Genomic DNA, 20168 nt, shown 5'->3' with positions numbered 1-20168 from the left:
AAAGTTTATTTTTATCGAGTGCCTGTATGGAAATTTGAATTTACTTCCCTTTTAGGTCAACTGAAGATGTAGTTGGTGCACCGCTTCTGCCTTTCATTTTGAGATTTTTCAAAATAAAGCCCCTATATCCAGCTTTTTCCAATAAAGATGAAAATGAGGAAAAATCATCAATTACACAAATATTCCTAGATTTATTGGACTTGCCTGACGATGAACTTTGTGAAATAGATCTGAGACAGGCTGCTGTTGCTATAATGTGTCATCTTGATATATTGGCTACGCCACATATTCCTCCACTATCTTTCAATAAGGTATTCAAATATTTGAAGTGAATCGTTAAAATAATATAGTCTTAGGCATTTATAGATTTTTTTCCAACAGACCTCCTCTTATTTCAACGGTCAAAGAGTCTGGGGTTGGGGATGGTTGCCATGGACTGTAGGTACAAGCCCTCAAAATTGCGAATCATTTGCTGAATTGAAAATCAAACAATTATGCTGCACAGAGAGAGGAGTTTTAATTCTGTCCTGTTCCAGAAAGGTTTATTATATGTACTACACATCAGAGACTCAGTGTCCTCAAATTTTAGAAGGTAATTAAAAATTTCACTCTACTATACTAATTATAACGTAATAAAAAAGTATTATGTGCAGATATGAGTTACTAAAAATATTGTTTTTTGCTCTTCCTTCATTGTGAGTTATTTGGATTTCCTAAGCATCGTTTCCACTATATTTGGATCTTTTCTAATACTAGTTCTATTCTTTAACCCCCAGGTTTTTTTTTATACCAGTATTTTGATTTTCAAACTGCTCTTGAGCAGCAAATAAATACAGGAAAACTTCTACCAGGAATTCTCCAGTTGAGAGATATGCTGCTTATCCCCTATCCATTTTACCCCCAAGTTCTTCAGGACTGATTCAATATATTTTCTTATAATTTCTTATTGAACAATCAATCTGGACGCTCCATTGTTGATAGTTGAATTGCAGTTTCTTTTGTCCAACCTCAGGATGTTTTGTAACCGGGAAATCAAAAAATTGAGTCCTGAAAAAGTCGGAACATTTGCGGGATTTTCAATTGCAGAAATTTCGTTAATGTCACATAGTGTAGGAAATAGTACCGACATTTTATTTGGGTACCTGTTGAACAAGTCTGAAAAAACTAGTAACTTCTCAACCTTTCAATTGTTAGTATCCACAATCACCTTCTAGTGACTTGTTCCGACAATGCAAAATTTAGTCATAGGCCGATATTGGAGGGTATTTTTTCATTTTATTGAATTGCAGCCGGTTTTTCCTTGTAATTGAAGGTTTCTAATTTCCACACTAAGTTGACAGAATTTCTTGTTATCTATTATATATGCAGCTCCTCTGAACTTCCTATTAAGAAAGGATTACTTCATGTTGTGTTGGTGAGTTCAGTTATGCTGCACTACTCTACACTCGCTTGTTACTTCTAGTTGGGCATTCATCTTGTCCCCAAGGATACGGACAATCAATCTTTTCTCACTTTGACCAATGTAGGACTTGTCACTTTCATGTTTTGAGCATTGATCTTGTAATGTCCTTACCAATATGTGTCTTAGCAGCTTCTTCAAATATTCATTTTGATGTCTCGTTTCTCATTGGGGTTTTCCTTTTGTTAACAAAGATTGAAATCAGCTTTTCAACCATAACCTTTTTTGTTGTATTTTTGAGTACCAGTCATTCAATTTAAATACACAAACTTAGTTTTACAATTTCAGTGCAATCTGAAATAAGTTTCGTGTGTTTAAGGAAAATATTATGGTTTCCTTACACTATAGTGTGTCTTTTGAAATATAAGGGAAATCTGGAAAATATCCGGGAATTTCTTATCAGCGACCATGAATTTGGACCAGAGACTATGTCAGTTTTTTATTGAAGATAGAAATCCTAGATCTTTGAGAACTAAAAATTGACACACATCGAAGTACCTTCTACTCCTCATTTTCCTGAACAGACGACCTGCACCGGAGTTGGAGATCTATAGTTCTACCTGTTAATTGTGATGCCCTAATCTAGAGAATTTTTTGTGTCGCTCTTCATTTTTCAACTTCTTTTTTGTAGACTTTGAGAGTCCATTTGCAAATGCACCAGTTTTCTACATAACGCCTCTCTCCAGGAGAGAGGCCACTCCATCTTAACTTTGAATTTACCCCTTTCGTTTCCTTTTTACATACTCAAATTCTTGCGCATCACAATCTTTCAACTGCCAATTAAAGAATGTATTTTAATCTCTGTAAAATTTTTTGAAATGTTGAGATATGTCAAATGAATTAGTCTTCAATTATCTTCCCCATACTTCTCTTGTGGCTATTGGTACCTGTTTTTGAGTTGCCTCTGGTACACTCTGGTATTCCTAGAACCTTTTCAGTGACTCTATCTTCTTCTTCTGAGCAACCGTCGTTGAATTTTCGACAGTATGTGACTCACGAGAAATGTTCATCAAAAGTTGGTGGCTTCACTTGCGATAATCTTTCTGTTACAGGTAAGAGTCTCCTCGTTGAAACCTGTGTACTCTGTCAATGGGGTATCGATTGGTTGAATACATGGATTTGATGAGTTGATCTTTCTATTTGTTCACTTCATTTACGTCATCTTGAGCTTCCTATATTTTCCTTTGTCCGTTTTTTCCCTAGACTTTTGTAAATTGTACTTTGTTGTTCAATATTTCTGTCTATAAACACCAGTGAACGTATAAGGACTACAATCAAGATTTTTTTGTGCATAGAAATCGTTTTTTCCTTTGAATAAAAGATTTAAACCTAACGAAAGAAACAAAAAATTTGAAGGTAAAACGTAAGATGAAGATATAATTTTCTTTTGATCATATGTCAAACAGTTGATTGAAAAACAACATAGTCATAATTTTTGAAGAATGTGGGAATATTACCCTGCATGATCATTCATTCTCCTGAATCAGTTTAAACTGAATTGGAAACTTCATCATCTATGAAACCGCATTTGAAAAAATCCACTAAAGTGAGTTCAATGGCGACTATAGCAATCTCAATGGCGACTATAGAATCTGACATGGTATAGTAAATCACAGCCAATTATGATTTGTATCTCTCTTTGAATTCAATTGAGGAAACGTCTAGATATGATAACGGTTATAAAAGGGTGCTACCATGCTGCGAAAGCAATTGTCCAACATTTGGCAAATGAAAATTCCAGAGAAGAGCTAAGGGTGGATGTGAGCCTGATCATTGAATGATATGGTGAATTATTTAAATAAAATAAGGGGTGTTTTATTCACAGTACATATTTATGAACTTAACAATCCATCTGGGTTTTTATTCTATATTTTGTGAGTATCATTATGTTGTATTTAATGAATTACTTAAACACTTACTTCATTGAGTTTGATGTTACTTCATATCTTCATTAAAATTGAGTACTTTTTATTTAAATTTAGGAAAAGTGAATAACTTGTTTCTTTTGGTTTTCCGCCTGTCATTTTTATATTTTATCGTACAATGAATGTCTACATTTAAAATAAAAAATTGCTCGAACCATGATGATCTATATTGTTGAAAGTTGGAAGATTTTGTTGAGTTAAATTAAAGAAAAGAAACAGGAATACAGTACAGTACACATTTTTTTATAATCACATCAAAACAAAAATAGGGTTTTTCATTTTATTCAATTTCTACAATAGTTTGCGAATTTTGAATTTCTTCAATATTCCACTTGTATTCGCTTAACATTATATGCAATGTAACACATAAAGTCCGCAACATATAAAAGTTTGTTTTATTAAAATATTTATTCACTTTAATTAAAGTGGTAAAACACATAGAAGAAAGTTTCAATTCTCTCTTCTTCATTATGACATCCTACCATGTAGTAACAGCTACATCCATCAATTCATACAAATGCATAATATGGTTTCTGTATATATGTATATATATATATATATATATATATATATATATATATATATATATATATATATATATATATATATATATACACTTGGCTGCACTATACTGATGATGGGCCAAAATCCCGAAACACATCTATGGTTTGCCAGATAAATAGATTAGTGCTTTTTGATCATTCTCATATTGATTTCAATTCAAGAGCCACCGGTATACAGCTGTTTCAGCCTATTGGGCATCGTCAGTACCGGGCAGGCGGTCCTCGATTGAAGACAAAATGAGAAAAACAAAGAAAGAACTTGATAAAAATAGCTGCGTAAACGCAAGCGAAACATAAGTAGAACCACCTATTGGTGTGACACCCAAGTCAACTTGCCAAGTTTTTATGTCAGTGTTGGTGGTTTGACCAATCAATCGACAACTGCGGTGGCCGAAATTTGGGAAGCTAACCTGAAATGTCATCGGAAAACGAATCCACATGTTTCTAGAAATGATATGAAATCGAGAAAGGATAATGCAGTCAAGCTGCTGGAAAATAATTCCATGAAAATCAAAAGATAAATAGATTAGTACTTTATGATCATTCCCATATTGATTTCAATTTAAGAGCCACATTGTAAAAACAAGAAAACAAGATAAATTATTGATGACTATCACTTGAAATATATTCAATACATTCTCTTTTGAATTAATTAAATGCTTTTTATATGACTAGGCAAATTATTAAATGCAATCAGACCAGAACTATACAATGAGTCACAACCTATATGTTCTCTGTTGATACAAAAATGTATTACATTTATTTATTACATAACCAAATAATTGGACCATATGTTTTTTTAGAGAAAATTAGAAAACAGACATGTACAGGAACTTCATGATGAATCAGTTGTCTGATGTTTTGAATAATGTGCCTCTAAATATTAGACGAAATTCATGGTATCAGCTTGACAGGGCACCGATTAACCAAATGGTAGAAGTCAGATGTTCAGTGGCAGAGCTAAATTCTTGGTGGAAAAAACTATCAAACTGAATACAAATCTGTTAAAAAAAATACGAGTGTAATGAGAATGATGAGAAATTTATTTATTTGATTACTGACATGATGAATCAGTTGTACGAGTTGTACGAAGAGAAATTTGTTTATTTGTTTACTGACATATTATAGTCCACTCACTCAAAATACGAATCAGTTTCACAATTAAATGGAAACACTAGATAAACTTTGCAACAACAGAGACGAATTGCTGGAGGTGCATTTTTTACTGATGGTAGACCAATGGGGGTATTTTTGACAAATGAAAAGAGGCTGTTTCACTCATTTCATGAGTGCACTGTTACTGCGGAATAAAATTTTGAATAAATCTATTAATAACAGAAACTTCCATATGCTGCGGACTTCATGTGTGACATTGTATATACGTTTTTTAAAAGTTTTTTTTCTTTGCGAAAATTTGTTCATTTGATTGTTGTGAATAAACGTAAGGGTTAGGTGAATAAACTCATCTAAGTCTATTTCAATTATATTTCAATTTTCAGCTTTAAAAGAAAAAGAAATAATTAAAATAGCTACCCATACGGAAGGAAAACATTTTATGGTTCTTACAAATAATTTTGAAGTTTACTCTTGGGGAAATGGAGATGGTGGAAGATTAGGTAAGTTCAAGTACAGAAATTTGGAAAAATAAAACTCATTTCAAAACTGGCAACATAAGTTACTGAACATGTTTTTTATTTATTATCATGTAATGATTACAAAGGAATCAACTGGAAAGAAATATTCTTAAGTATTTTTACAAATAATTCATCTTCAACAATTGAATAATTATACAGCGCCTATGAAAATCTAGTGAATGGTAAGAGAGAGATAGAGAGAGAGTAGGTTAAATTGTGGCATGTATTTTTTCAGCAATTTTTTTATCAGTAAATGCTCATTTGATGTTTTAAAGTTTGAGAATTTTCGATATTCCTGCGAGTTTAGGTAATCTAATGATAGTCAATAACTAACTACAGTTTTCATTCCCAAAGGTAGCCGGTTGGGTAAGCGCGGGTATTTTGCTCCACTCACTCAAGCGACCGCTGTGTGAACCGGTGGTTCAAGCCGCGAAGCCGGACGATCGATTTTCACCCTATCGTCCAACCCGTGTCAGGAATCGCCCTTTAAAAGATAAGACCTCGTTAATCCTCATGTAAGTACAGATGAGTGGTTGAGCCTAGCACCACTGATGAGAACTAGGCGGGTCACAGCAGTGGCTGGTGTTAGATCATGAGATCATCTAGTTGACTTGCAGTGAAGGCTGCAGTGAAAAACGAAGAAAAAATCTCGTTTGGCGATCGGACATGTAATATATAGCTACAAAAAAAAAACGATAAAAAAACTAGAGGTCTGTATTTAAAAAAATTAAGTTGACGATGACGATGAAATCTAATGAACGAAACGTCGCATTGCAAATTATAACAAATATAAAACAGTATTATAAGTTCCTCTGTTTTTTTTATATCATTCGAAATGGAGACGGTAGAGCCATAAAAACGAAATTTGACAATTCCAGTTTTTGGTAAATATTTCGAATAGACCTTTTTTGAATGAGGTGCCACACGACCATGTTTGCTTTTAAAAAAAAATTGTCGATTTCGTCATTACGCCAATACCGGTGATGAAACGTCTGTCATATGTATATCATGAGATGGGGCGTCAAATATTGAAGTTGACATGTTTTTGGATTTCTTTCAGAAGACGGCTATTTTTCAAATATCGAATTCATTCCATACATTTGCATCGTACTGTATATACAGTTTGAAGGCAATAAATATTTTTTCAAATGAATTCGGAATTTTTATTCATTGAAATTTTTAAAGTATTATGTAACCCATTGTTAAACATGATACCTTCATAATAAATCGAATTTTGTTCAATATTTGTTTACATTTTCTTTAATTTTAAATTGCCTGAATATTTTGTCGAATGATTGTGATGGTCACTATCTATTTTGAAAGTCAAATTTGAATGTTTGGGCTTATTTTTGACCAAATGAATGAAGGTACCCCATTTGAATTTAGGTAAGAATGTTGAATCTAATAGTTTTTTGGTTTGTATATACAAGTTTCTATGTGTCACAAACGTCAGAAATTTATAACATTACCAGTACATTTTTTCTGAAAAAACTTAAACTTTTATATCAAGCCCCCCACTTCAGTTCCCGCGATATTTAGTCAGGAGTCAATCACTAATAAAAAATATGAATTATTGTTTGAGAAAAATGAGCTGGTATTGAACTCAAATTGTGAATGATATTCTTGAAAGAAGTTATTAGTGTGAAGTTAGCCACACTTTTCCATCTACAGTTTTTGACGTGTTGGCTGTCGATGTTGGGATAGAGGAGAAATTGTAAGCAGTGTTGCCAAGTTTCTCATAAACCTAAGGCTAATGTTTAATTGGGCGATATCATACAATTGAGCCAAACATATTAAGAAATACTTTCTAAACGTATACACGCAATGAAGAACTTTAAAATACAATATTTCACTATCAACTTTTTATTATCATATTGAGTAGGCATAGGAAGCGTATTAACAGTATCGATTTTGATATAAATTATTATTTTTTCCAAGATGAATAGTTCTTATTCCTGACAAAACTTCGTATTTTCCAAACTACGAGCGAGTAGCCCGTGAAATTTTGTGGAACACCTTACAGTGAAGTGTACTAACAGGATTAATCATCAAATTATCGTGACATGCCGTACCGATTTTGATACGAATTTTTATTGTAAGGAAAATAAAAAAAAACATTTTCCAATCTACGATGAGTACCCCCATGAAATTTTGTGGAGAGGTGTATTAACAGAATAAATCATCAAATTATCGTGATGTGCCTTACCGACTTTGATGCGAATTTTTATAATTATGAAAATGAAAAATTCATATTTTGAAATCTACTATGAGTACCCCGTGAAATCTTCTGGAAGACCTTTTAGTGAGGTGTATTGCCAGGGTGAATTAAAAAAAATTCAAAACTATCATGAATATTACTGATGAAATTTCATTTAAAGGCTCAAACATGATAATCAGCATTATGTACCCATTGATTTTCATTTCAATTATTAGCTTACAATAATGCTTTGGTGTTACTTTTATTCAAATTTGAAATAGTAAAATGATCAACTTTTAAGGTGTTTATCAGACATGTTGACAATATGTAAAATTTAAATTTTTACAGCACATACATTTTCAAATCTTCTACATTATCCTGCAGTACAAGTCATGACAGAGCCGTCGCGTGGTTTGTAGGAGCCCAAGGCAAAGCTCGGTGCCCCTTTCCCTTGGTAAAACCCGTATTTTTGTTCGTTCTAGTTTCGGTTCAGGGAGATAATACCCTAGCTCTTTAGAGGCATTCCATTATCCACCACCTATGGACCCGCCGTGTTCCGGACTGGAAAACAGGCAACTATTATAAATACCAGCATCACGGACCACCCACCCTCCACTACATATATTGTATACATTATATACATATACTAATACTAACATTTGATTTAATTATTTACAGTCTTTGATTTTTCATCCTCTGTTCATGTCTTTGGTGTTCTTTCTTGTGGTCCATATAAACAAACTTTAAACTTTGAAAGGCATTCGACTGACTTTCGCATTAGCAGAATTTCTTTTGAGTCTAATGCCGTGTCATTCTCTATCGATAGAATGGCGAGAGAGTTCAGCCTTTCTTGTGCCGTCGTAGAGCGTAAATACGTTTTTATAAGCTTAAGTTTACTAAAGCTTCGTTCGGCACTAGCAACTGTCATGGGTATTGTTAGTAACACTCTTAGCTCGACCCACAAGTATGGGAACAAATCTGTTTGTGGTTTTGATCTTACACAATAGTTCTTTTGGTTTGACTTTGATGTTTTTTGTTTCCATCATCCAAAATCAAACTTACATGTAAAAGTTCATGATACAGCTCAATGCCGTTCATATCAGACACTTTGGTTGTTTCGTCTGTTAAAAGTCTTTCAAGATCCAAGCAACTTTATTTTAGATCTTCTTTTCCTGAAAGTTGAGCAACATCAAAATTACTCAAAAAATCTCCACACTTTTTGGTGTTCCTTCAACGCAGTTGATCTCAAGTGAGGCCAAAACGTTATCTACTAACTCATACAAAAAACGCGTTTCCGTTTACGAATCTTTTTTCTGGAAAAACAGGTTCTATATCAAGTTCGGCTGCTATTTCTTTAGCTCAGATTACTGTTTCTATATATCTATTCTCTCTAAATCTGTTTGAAAACTCCAATCACTTGTTAAACCTTTCAGAACAGTCTCTGATATCTACCTCTTTCCCTTGAATCAATCAATACATCCCTAACTTCCACATATTGGTATCTGACAGCCTTCCCAATGCGTTTGACACACCTGCTCTAAAGTAAGTGCTTCAGTTTGGTCGTTCATTATACACCAGTGCTTTGTTGAACTTGAGAAGATGGTAAAGAGTCGTAGAATACCAAATAAAGTCGTAGATCTAACTGATGATTTTGCTCCATCAGCGATCACTAGGTTTAGGCTATGGCACCCACGAGGAATAAACTCAGCCGAAGGGAATTTGTCCAGTACTCGGGCATATGCATTTTTCATTTTCCTGAGTATACAAAATTGTATCAGAGTCGGTACGGCACGTCACCCTAATTTGATGATCCACCCTGTTAGTACACCTCACCAAAAGGTCATCCAGAAAATTTCACAAGGGTGCTCATCGTAGGTTGGAAAATATGAATTTTCACAAAAAGTTCTTCCAGGAAATTTCATGGGGGTACTCGTTGTAGATTGGAAAATATTAATTTTTCATTTTCCGGAGTATAAAAATTCGCATCAATGTCGGAGCAGCACACGCTGATTTGATGATTCATCCTATTGTAATGAATCTGAGGCCGGCCCTGTTAGTTACTGTTAATTCTTTAATTCGTTACACTATTAATACACCTCATTTAAAGGTGTTCCACATAATTCAATGGGGGTACTCATCGTAGATTGGCAAATATAATTTTCCTAACAATAACAATACGTATCAAAGTCGATACGGCACGTCACGCCGATTTAATGATTGACCCAGTTAGTACACCTTACTGTAAGGTGTTCCACAAAATTTCACGGGCTACTCGCCCGTAATTTGGAAAATACGAAGCTTTGCCAGAGAATAGAAACTATTCATCTTCGAAAAATCAATAATTTGCATCAAAATCGATACTGTTAATACGCTTCCTATGTCTACTCAATATGGTTATTAAAAGTTGATAGTGAAATATTGTATCTAAAGTTCTTCTCTGCGTATATGCGTTCAGAAAGTATTTCTTGATATGTTTGGCTCAATTGTATGATATCGCCCAATTAAACATTAGCCTTAGATTTATCAGAAACTTGGTAACACTGCTTACAATTTCTCCCCTATCCCAACATCGACAGCCAACACGTCAAAAACTGTGGATGGAAAAATGTGGCTAACTTCACGCTAATAAAGAAGTTGCATATTGGAGAAATAAACTTAGGTGTCTTCAATCAATTGATGGATGTAGCTCTACTATGTGGTAGGAGATCACCATGAGAAATTAGAAATGAAACTTTCTATGTTTTTTTACCAGTTTTATTTGTAACTAATGTTACTGCAGTTTCGACCTATAAGGACATTTTCAAACTAATACAATCAACTGATGATAATTAATGTTAGCCCTTATATATCTAAACACCACTGTAGGTACTAATAGAGGTACTTAACTTAATTGAGTACCTAATTTTGTTTACCTGTGACAACGTGGGTTTACTAATTTGGAAACCGGTGAGTAAACTAAATTGATTTGATCATATAGCAGGTTACATCCGCAATGCCTATGAATTTCCAAGGGTTCCAAATAATTGAGATTCCAACCCTCGCTTGCATTCCAGAAGTTAGTCAGAAAACAAAGCCTCAAATTTACGTCCAAATATACGCCCAGATCAAACAATCAGAAATTCTGAAATGATTCATGAACTTATTTCAAGTTCAACCCAAATGGTAATTAATTAATAAATATTCTAATCTATTCAAATGTCAACTAATCGCCTACGACGCCCTACGCGCCTACAACGCCCTACCCTACCACCGGTACTGAACCTATGGCAAATCTAAATAGTGTGGTACATGATGAATTAATGGTAGTGGTGTCAAATGATTTATTTTTGGGTTCTGCGTGATTTAAACCTTTCATAAATACGAATAGGTGTTTAAGAAAAGTGAGCTAGTGTTAAGCTTGTCTTTGAAATGGATTTTCTAATTTGAAGCCTGTACGAAGTTCCTGAGAAATTTTGAATGTTATTGGGAAAATTTACCAGAATAGAAGATAACCAACAAAAACAGATTCCTAAATTTATTTCTTCAGTATCTTCGAAACTACAACTTTCCGAAGTTTTATTATTGGTTTCTTGAATATGCAACTTCACTAAGGAATTTTATAAAAACTTTGAATTGAGAAAAGGAATTTCTTCTTGAACGATGAAAAAGTCATACAGAAACTCTCGCGAATATAAAAAAATATTATACGTTATTATATGAACATTACCGAATAAAAAGTTGCTTCAAAAAATACATGTCTTTAATGAACAATTTGATATTGACTCAATACCTACCCTCCATAAAAATTCTGTGATCATATTCTGATAGCCCAATGATAGTTCCAGCAAAGTGAAAACAATATTTCTGCAAACAAAGAAGATACCTATATCAAAAAATAAAATATCGAAATTTTCGTTGAATTTTCGATATCATCCAATAGTACTCATATATAGGCGACTTTGCCATAATTCAACCTCTCTTACCGTTTTCGGAATCGCCGTGCAGAGATTCGAATTTGAATAGTCTAATATAAATTTCGGCTTAGTCTTCATTTAAAATCGTTTTCAGGTCATGGTGATACGTCTTTCAAAGAGGAACCAACTTTGATAGAAGGACTCATTGAAAAAGATATCGTAGATATTGAATGTGGGGCTTCGTATAGGTATTTATTTTGGAATACTTACTTTTCTTTCATTCATTGTTCTCTTCTAGTGCTGCTATTTCTGCAAATGGATCCCTGTACACTTGGGGGAAAGGTTATTATGGACGATTAGGTCATGGTACTTGTGAGGATTGTTTAACCCCAACTTTGGTTGCTGGTCTCTCAGGACAACACATAGTCAAAGTTGCATGTGGCTCAGGAGATGCCCATACATTATGTGTTACAAATCAAGGTAAAAAAGTTATGTTTGGTGAATGTAAAAATCAGGTTATCTTTAGTGTACTATTTTACGAGAGCTTGATTTTTACTAAAATAACACTTATTTAGAGTTTTATGTTTAGATTCATCATTCAAAAATGCTTTTGTAACAAATATTTCAAAAATATCCTACTGACTTGATGAGGAAGTAAAAGTTTAAGGACAAAACACAAGCACTACAGGAAAACACCTGAGGCGCTCTAAGAGCGGTGCCTGTGCGAAAGTAGCGATTTACGTTGGATTTGAATCGATGGAGATTAAATCTATTTGGAAAAACGTTTTAAAAAAGTTTATTCCTTAAACAGTGAAGTTCGAGGTGTACTGAGTTGAACCTCAAAACGATGAGCAGCCACAGTCCTTCGGGTATTTCTGATATGTACCACGCTTGGTGGAATCAAATGTGCCAAGTCACTTGAAAGTATCTATAGAAGAGGGACAATTCCCCAACCTTTCTTCGATGTTCCAGACTATCAGGGTTGCAAGTGATGTTCACGTCTTCAATCAGACGGATGGATCTATTGAAAACACTTTCTCAAAACCAGAACATAAATCGCTTCGCTAACCAAGTTAGCGAACTATTGATCATAATGATCTGGGAGTAGTATTAGATCAAGAATTGAACCTTAATGTGCACTGTAATTATATTCAGAAGAAAATAGCCACGAAAATTCATCTTTTATATAGATTGAAAAATAAACTAAGTGAATATGCGAAATTAACAATTTATAAATCAATAATAGCACCCCACTTTGACTATTGCAGTACATTACTCTATTTTGTAAGTAATGAAAATCTAAACAGACTACAGAAGCTTCAAAACAGATCCATGAGGGCAATATTAAGTTGTAATAAACGCACATCTGTGGAATACATGTTGGAAACATTGTCTCTTATGTCTGCTAAACAAAGGATGACACTGAGTATGCTAATATTTATATTCATTATTAAACACAATATGTTGCCGAATTATCTGAGTGATCAGTTAACCTACACAAGTAGTATTCATACACACTCCACTAGAAATAGAATAGGAAATTTTTATATCAACAATACTCACACTCACTGGTACACTACTATGACATAACTATGAATGGATTCAGGTCGAAAAACTGAACGGCCAATACGGACAAACTTTAAAAGCACTCTGTATAAAAAAAAAACATTTCCTCTGCTGAAACAGAAAACTATATCAAAATTTTGTCATTGACAAAAAAAGACTGAATCCAAATTGCAAGAAATAATCACACATCCTAAACCAACCAAAAGAAGATTAATCTATGAAATATCAATCACAGTTAACCTTGATGTAAAAAATGGGGAGCGATATGAAAAACTTATTAGGGAACTTCAAAACAACCAAAAAGTTGGAACAAAATTCAGTTTACATCAATTTGATAAATAAATTCAATCAAACTATTCAACAAATAGTTCACAATGAAAAATTTCTTCAAAAAATAATTCATCTTGCTGTCACATTCCAAACAAAGAATTATGAAGAAAATAGAGCATATGTTCACGATATACTCAATCAAATGATTAACATGTTTGAAATAGTCAACTCTACCTTACAGTACATTTAAAATTCCATAACATTCGCAAAACTAAACATTATGCATTCAAGCATAGTAAAACCCACTGACTTATACGCTGAACTTCTTAAATTCTGTTTAAAATCTGTTTTTCCGTTAATCAGCTGCCGCCCCCATACGAACGACAACTCTCAGAAGTTGAGAAACTTGTGTGAGCTAAGGACTAACGATATCTTACCTTACGATTGCAGAATCATCCCAGCTTCAACCAGATAAATTATCTCAAGAAAAATATCTGGTCGAGGTGCGAATCGAAACCACGACCTTCCGATCATGAGTCGGGCGCACTACCACCGCGGCCAATCCCACCACAATGGAAGTATTGCAACTGATCAGTTTCCTCTCAACATTACTTTAGAAAATATCTTGAAATTTAAAAAAAATCATTGACATCGAATGTTTTATTCTGAGAATAACCTTTATTCTTCATATTTATTTATTTCATACACTATTCTACAGAATGAACCCAATTACAGAATAGGGAGTAACAGTGGCATTTACAAATATGTACTTACATAATATAATTTGTGAATCTACATAAAAAAATAATAAAAACAGAACTGTAAGTTAGCTAAGAAATGTCTTTTGATTTGTATAATCTGGCAGTTGAATATATCTAGGACATGACTAACAGAATTAGAGGTATCGTACATTGTATAAATTGGAGATTATATTTGTATTACAATCACATATCCTATACATTTTCGATTACCATCACTTATATTCGATACTCACATATAGTCAAAGTCAGTTCAAGGCACTCATACTGAAAAAATAATTTTTACTGTGAAACTCAGAATATTTAACATTTCAAAGCGACGATTGTGTCAAAGTCGAACAACAATTCTATGTCTGCAAGAAAATGCCGATCAGGGAAATTTGTGGAAATCTCTATGAGCTGCAATTCCTGAAGATGGAAGATACTTTCATATGTAGACAAATCGATGTTAGGATTACCAAGTCAAGAAGGGAACCAATTACAATTAATAAATGAAGGCACGAGCTATCCACTGTTCAACTACCCCGCTGTGCATGATAGTTGAATCTTCGGGGGGAGAAATTATCTCGCCACCTAGGACAATCCCGCTCATCTTGCAATACCACCACCCTGTTCCAGATACTGACAAGACAGTTCTCACAGAAGCAGATATCTTCGAAGCTTCGCATCCCGAGTCAGTCAGATTTCATTCTTTGAAGTAACCACATATATAATTTTATGTATTTTGTATTTCTATAATTTTTGATTTTCAATTTTTATAATAAAAGTATTTGTAAAAAGCAAGTTTCTTCCTGTCTATATAATATCATCTTCAGGCGTCACAATACTGAAGAAACAAATTTTTATCATGCTTTTATAGTAATTCGAATACTAATGACTATTACGCCCTGACAAATTTCTACATGATACATTCATTACATAAAATATTTACATTTCTAGGACAACTCATTAAACTGGATACAATAAAAGTTTCACCTGAGACCTCATTTTACCTATTTTTGAGATATATCCTAATCACCAATTTCCTCACTGCAAACTAGATAAAAAAAGGTAACAATTCAAATATATTTGATCATTGAGCAATAATCTCGAATTTTAAAATCTATTGATTTCTAAGCATTCCAAAAGGTTGAGTTCTCTTCCAATTGCAATACGTCATAATCATGATTGAACTCGTGCCCCTCTGTCAAAAGATGTTTTGCAAATGTTGAATTGGTATTCTCATTCAACTACATCAAAAGTACATCTATGCTCTTTTATTTTTTTGGATAAAGTTCTATCAGCTTGACCAATATAAGCATGACACAGAATTCGTTTAGTCAGTAATTTCTAATTTTCTGAAGCAGATTTATCTAAATAAAGAAAAAACTCAGAGTAGAGTTAGTCAAAATAGTTAACATCTGTAGCAGTTCAATGACTGATTTTCCTTTAATGTTACATTAAAATCCGTCTGGTTAGCAAAGGGGCAATGGTCAACAATCCTGAGACCCAACCCGTGTCTAATAAGGACAGTTAAGTTTTTTTTTTCCATCTATAACCATCTTGAAATCTGCAAGTAATTTACTCTGTGTGGTGTGTGGTTATTTCTATCATTGTTCATTGGTATTTTAATGTGAGTTCTCATAAATTAGTGGATCTCTTATTAATTGTTTATTCAATATCACAAAAATACATCTTATTATTCTTTCTATTCCAATGAAACTGTGAAATCTCAATTACCAGGTTACTCTGCTGTCTCCAGTTGCTGTTTCCAAGGCATGCCTAGTATTATTCGATTGAAATAGACAAAACTCTTGTACATTTACCATTTATTCAAGTTCAGTCTAGAATCACAATAGGAAAACATAAAGTGGACAGGACCTCACTCTCTATATTAATAGGAATATTGCCAATAGAAAATTTTTGAAATAGATTCCACGACCTCATTATTTTTTTTTTTTTTTTAGGGAGAGTGTATAGTTGGGGAGACGGTGACTATGGAAAGTTGGGCAGAGGTGGTTCAGAAGGCTCAAAAATTCCAAGGTTGATAGAGAAACTTCAGAATTTTCAAATAGCTGATGTCTACTGTGGATCACATTTCAGCGTTGCTTTATCAAGAGAGGGAAAGCTTTTTACTTGGGGAAAGGTGTGTTCTTTTCTCAATATGATTCATTTTAATAAAAACACATTACTCCAGAAGTATAAGGCTATGATGATACCAATCTATTCTGTGTAGATTATATCCTAATACGCCCAACTTAACTGGTGAAACACTTCACTAAAAGAGCGTTTCAGTTCTGTAGTGTGGGAGACGTGTTTCGCTCTATTCAAATTTGGATTCAATCAATGCCAAAAATTAAAATTCTACCTTTCATACGGATTATATTCCAACTTAGGAATATTTTTCAGGAACTAATATTAAATATTTAGTTTTATAGTTATTCAATATTACTGGAGTTTTTTCCCAACACCAAACCGTTATTTTAACACCTCGACAATAATAATAATAATAATAATAATTTATTTAGCCGCTGAGGTACAATATGTACATATGGTATGTCACAGGTACTATTTATACTAAACATATACATTTAAAATATAGCAAGTAAGTAAGATATATGCAAATAATAGTCACCAATAAGTATTTTTAGCAAGTTGTAACATGCAGTCATTTAACGTATAGAGTTTGATACTAAACCATTTACTTGAGGGTATTCTTTTTCATATGCTTCCAAGGAGTCAATTATTGCTTGAGAATAAATGGAAGCATTGGCAGCATCTAAAAAATATACACCTGCCAAAAAACAGGACTGTTCTGGTTCTGGATTGATAGTCTTAAATAGAACTGCAAAGACACACCTGCCTTGGTTGTCGGATGTTTCATCTCCTTTATTGTTTTTTTTTCGAAATCCGCACAGTGGTACGAATTTACGCCTTAAAGTATCCCTAGAAGGAAGGCTCTCCGAGCCGGGTATATATTTTTCCAAATAACTGCGAACAACTGGATGATTTAGTTTATTTATAGGAATATTTGCTTTCACATATTTTCACCGTGTCTCCCACGAACATATCTCGTTCCATTTTGGCACGCTTAATTCAAAACCGCCGACAATCGTAGATTGCCGTTCAATACCGGAGGACCCTGGTTCAAACTCAGTTTTTTCTTTTATGTGACTAGAAGACTTCGTGTGTTTCAACAATATATCTTTTTTCTGTCCTTCTAGACGAACGTTGCAATATTTGCACATAACGATGTTGGTATCGCCACAGAATAAATACAGAAGCGAAAGCTTTGATGCCGCCTTTGATGTTCGATGGCTCAAAATTCGTAACTTTGAATATGATGTGTATACCACCTCGATATACACGGAGAAAATGGTTTGGTTGATATCAACGATTTCCTCTTAATACTCGATACTCTGAAAGAACATGCTTTCGCTATTCACAGAAAAAGTGATGGTATTTTTGTGGTACATTATAATGAAATAAAGAAACTCGCATGTTGACAAATTTGATTACAGAGATAAGTAGATATCATCAATTAAGTTCAATAGTGACATTTTATAAAAAATAGGAATATTTTTAATCATTTTATATATTTTCCTGTTGGTCCATGGACTATGATTGAAGATTGGCAGTAAACACAAAAAAACACAAAAAAATATATTAATTTTATATAACTCATTAGCAGAGTCCATATTCAGATATTGTATTGTTGTATGGGGAGGCGCATTCAATAATGCTATTAATTACCTTCAAACAACTCAAAACTCATTACTGAAAATTATATTCAAAAGAGATAGACGTTTCGCAACGGAGAAACTATACAGAGAAACTAAAATATTCAACATTAGATCCCTAAACAGCTACCAATGTTTGATATGGATGTTCTCGAACATCCATAAATTCAACTATAACACTCTCAAAACAACAAGATCCGTCGAAAATTTACATATCAAAATTCCACTCTTCAAAAAAAGTCATACACAAAGATTCATTTTTTTCTTCGGACCCAAACTTTACAATCTTCTTCCAACGAACCTGAAAAAAATTAAGAAAATGAGTAAATTCAAAACCACCCTTAAGCTATACATACTAGAGAACCCGACGACATTTAAAATATTTTGGAAAAAAAAAAGTAATCCGAAGACTCACCTCATAATCCTGCAAAGCTGATCGCTGTCCCTTCCTTCCCATTTTGTTTTTTTTGGTTTTTCAGTATAAGAATTTTTTTTTTTTAACTTCCATCTTCATCTACATTCTCATACTTATACTCAACTACTGCTGTTATTTGATATATGTTATTACACTATTTGAATACCTCATCAACGAGTGGGAAAAAAGCACAAAACAGGCGTTACACGTCTAGGTGTATTTTGTTCCACTCCGGATGAGTTTCAAAACAGAGCAATATTATTTATATTAAGATATACCTATTGTATTCACCAAGGATTACTTTGTGTATTATTAGAAATTCTAATACTTATTTTTCCGACATTCTGTTTGTATATTGTTAAATAAATGAATAATTAGATAACCTTGAAATTGCTTTATCAGCCAACTGAACTGTAATAACTGGTTTTGTTCTTGTTGAAATAAATTGATTGATTGATTGATTGAAACAAATCTAAAGAAATGAACTTGAAACATTCAAGCCAGTCTCGAATATACCTACACAGTAGGTTGAATGAACTGACGCCTATCAGAAAATAACTACTCCCCCGGCTAATACTACGAAGGGCATTGGATTATATCCGACAGGCGTCAGTGCAGGAATCTTCACAGTTGGTTAGTACCTCGTCCACTAGGTGGAGTGACATTTTGTTGTTCGCTCCAACTTAGGAAGAGGAATGAATTACTCTGAAAGAATTCCGATTTTCAATTATGGAATATCATTGACTTTAGGTCGATGATGGCGACTCTCTTGCACTGATGAGTGGCTAATGAGCCCAAAACCGGAAGTGTGCTGGTTGATGAAAAGCAGAAGATATTACAATCAATATGTAAACTTGGGACACAACATAGGTATCCGTATCCATCAAAAAAATATGTACTAAGAACATGCAAAATGGTTCTCACCATCTAAGACAGCAATTTTCTTAGGAGATCCTTAACAATTATCATCATCGATAACTTCCAAGAAGTGCTTAGTGGCACTGTGAGGAAATATGGATGGAACTGCATTTTGGAATAGATGTTTACGAGTTCCAGATTGAGAAATGACTTCTTTGGCAAAATGTTTCTCACATACCCTATAGTTTCTATGCAAGGCATGGATCCTTTTACATAATAAATCATCTCTGTTACATAACCGCAGCCAACAAACAGCCCTAAAAAACATCAACAAAATATAAGTTTATTTGCATTGGACATTTCCAAATGATTATAAATACAATGTTCAAAAAGCTGCGTTGAGATGATGCTGTGAAATGAAAATTATTAACATTTGCCTACCTTGAAGAATTCTCTGGAATTCTGAACAAACTTGTATTTTCCCTAGTTTTTGTAAAACAACTATGAACATCACAAAGTGTTCCTCCTTTGCGAAACATTCTCCTGTGTAAAAGATATTTCACCTATTCACAAATTTTATTATATTCCAATAGTCACTGAAATAAAAGTTGTAAACAATAACAAAGAAAAGTTGAGTGAAAAGTGAGGTTGAAGTTAAAAACCACCTGAAACCGCACATGCGTATAAAAACTAGGTTCTGGCGAGAGGCCTAGCTTTCGCATCTGTATTTAATCTGTGGTATCGCTTAAATACAATACATCTTGTTGAAACTCATTCATTCTATCACTTAATTCCTTTTTATTGCGTCCCATTTTAACGTAGATACTTGTACACTTGAAACTTATCGCACGCTCACCTTTCCAATTAAAATAATGTAACTGCCAACGACGTTGCGATGCAATGGAACAAAC

General features: G+C 33.5%; 1 protein-coding gene across 1 annotated transcript in view; it reads left to right on the top strand.

Moving 5' to 3' along the window:
* HERC2 (E3 ubiquitin-protein ligase HERC2) overlaps positions 1-20168 on the top strand; it is a 196876-nt gene that overhangs the window by 28224 nt on the left and 148484 nt on the right. Inside the window, exons 6-11 of the mRNA XM_074173110.1 lie at positions 56-311; positions 382-592; positions 5447-5563; positions 11826-11919; positions 11970-12151; positions 16212-16390. Of these exons, the coding sequence (XP_074029211.1) occupies positions 56-311; positions 382-592; positions 5447-5563; positions 11826-11919; positions 11970-12151; positions 16212-16390 (1039 nt within the window). The remainder of the gene's footprint in view (positions 1-55; positions 312-381; positions 593-5446; positions 5564-11825; positions 11920-11969; positions 12152-16211; positions 16391-20168) is intronic.

The sequence above is a fragment of the Leptinotarsa decemlineata genome, unplaced genomic scaffold (genome assembly GCF_025532065.1).
Source record: "Leptinotarsa decemlineata unplaced genomic scaffold, Ldec_3_MD MMD2_tig00000199_RagTag_RagTag, whole genome shotgun sequence".
In the NCBI taxonomy this organism is placed as follows: Eukaryota; Metazoa; Arthropoda; class Insecta; order Coleoptera; family Chrysomelidae; genus Leptinotarsa; species Leptinotarsa decemlineata.
The sequence above is the reverse complement of the archived record's forward strand: the minus strand, read 5'-3'. Positions and strand labels throughout refer to the sequence as shown.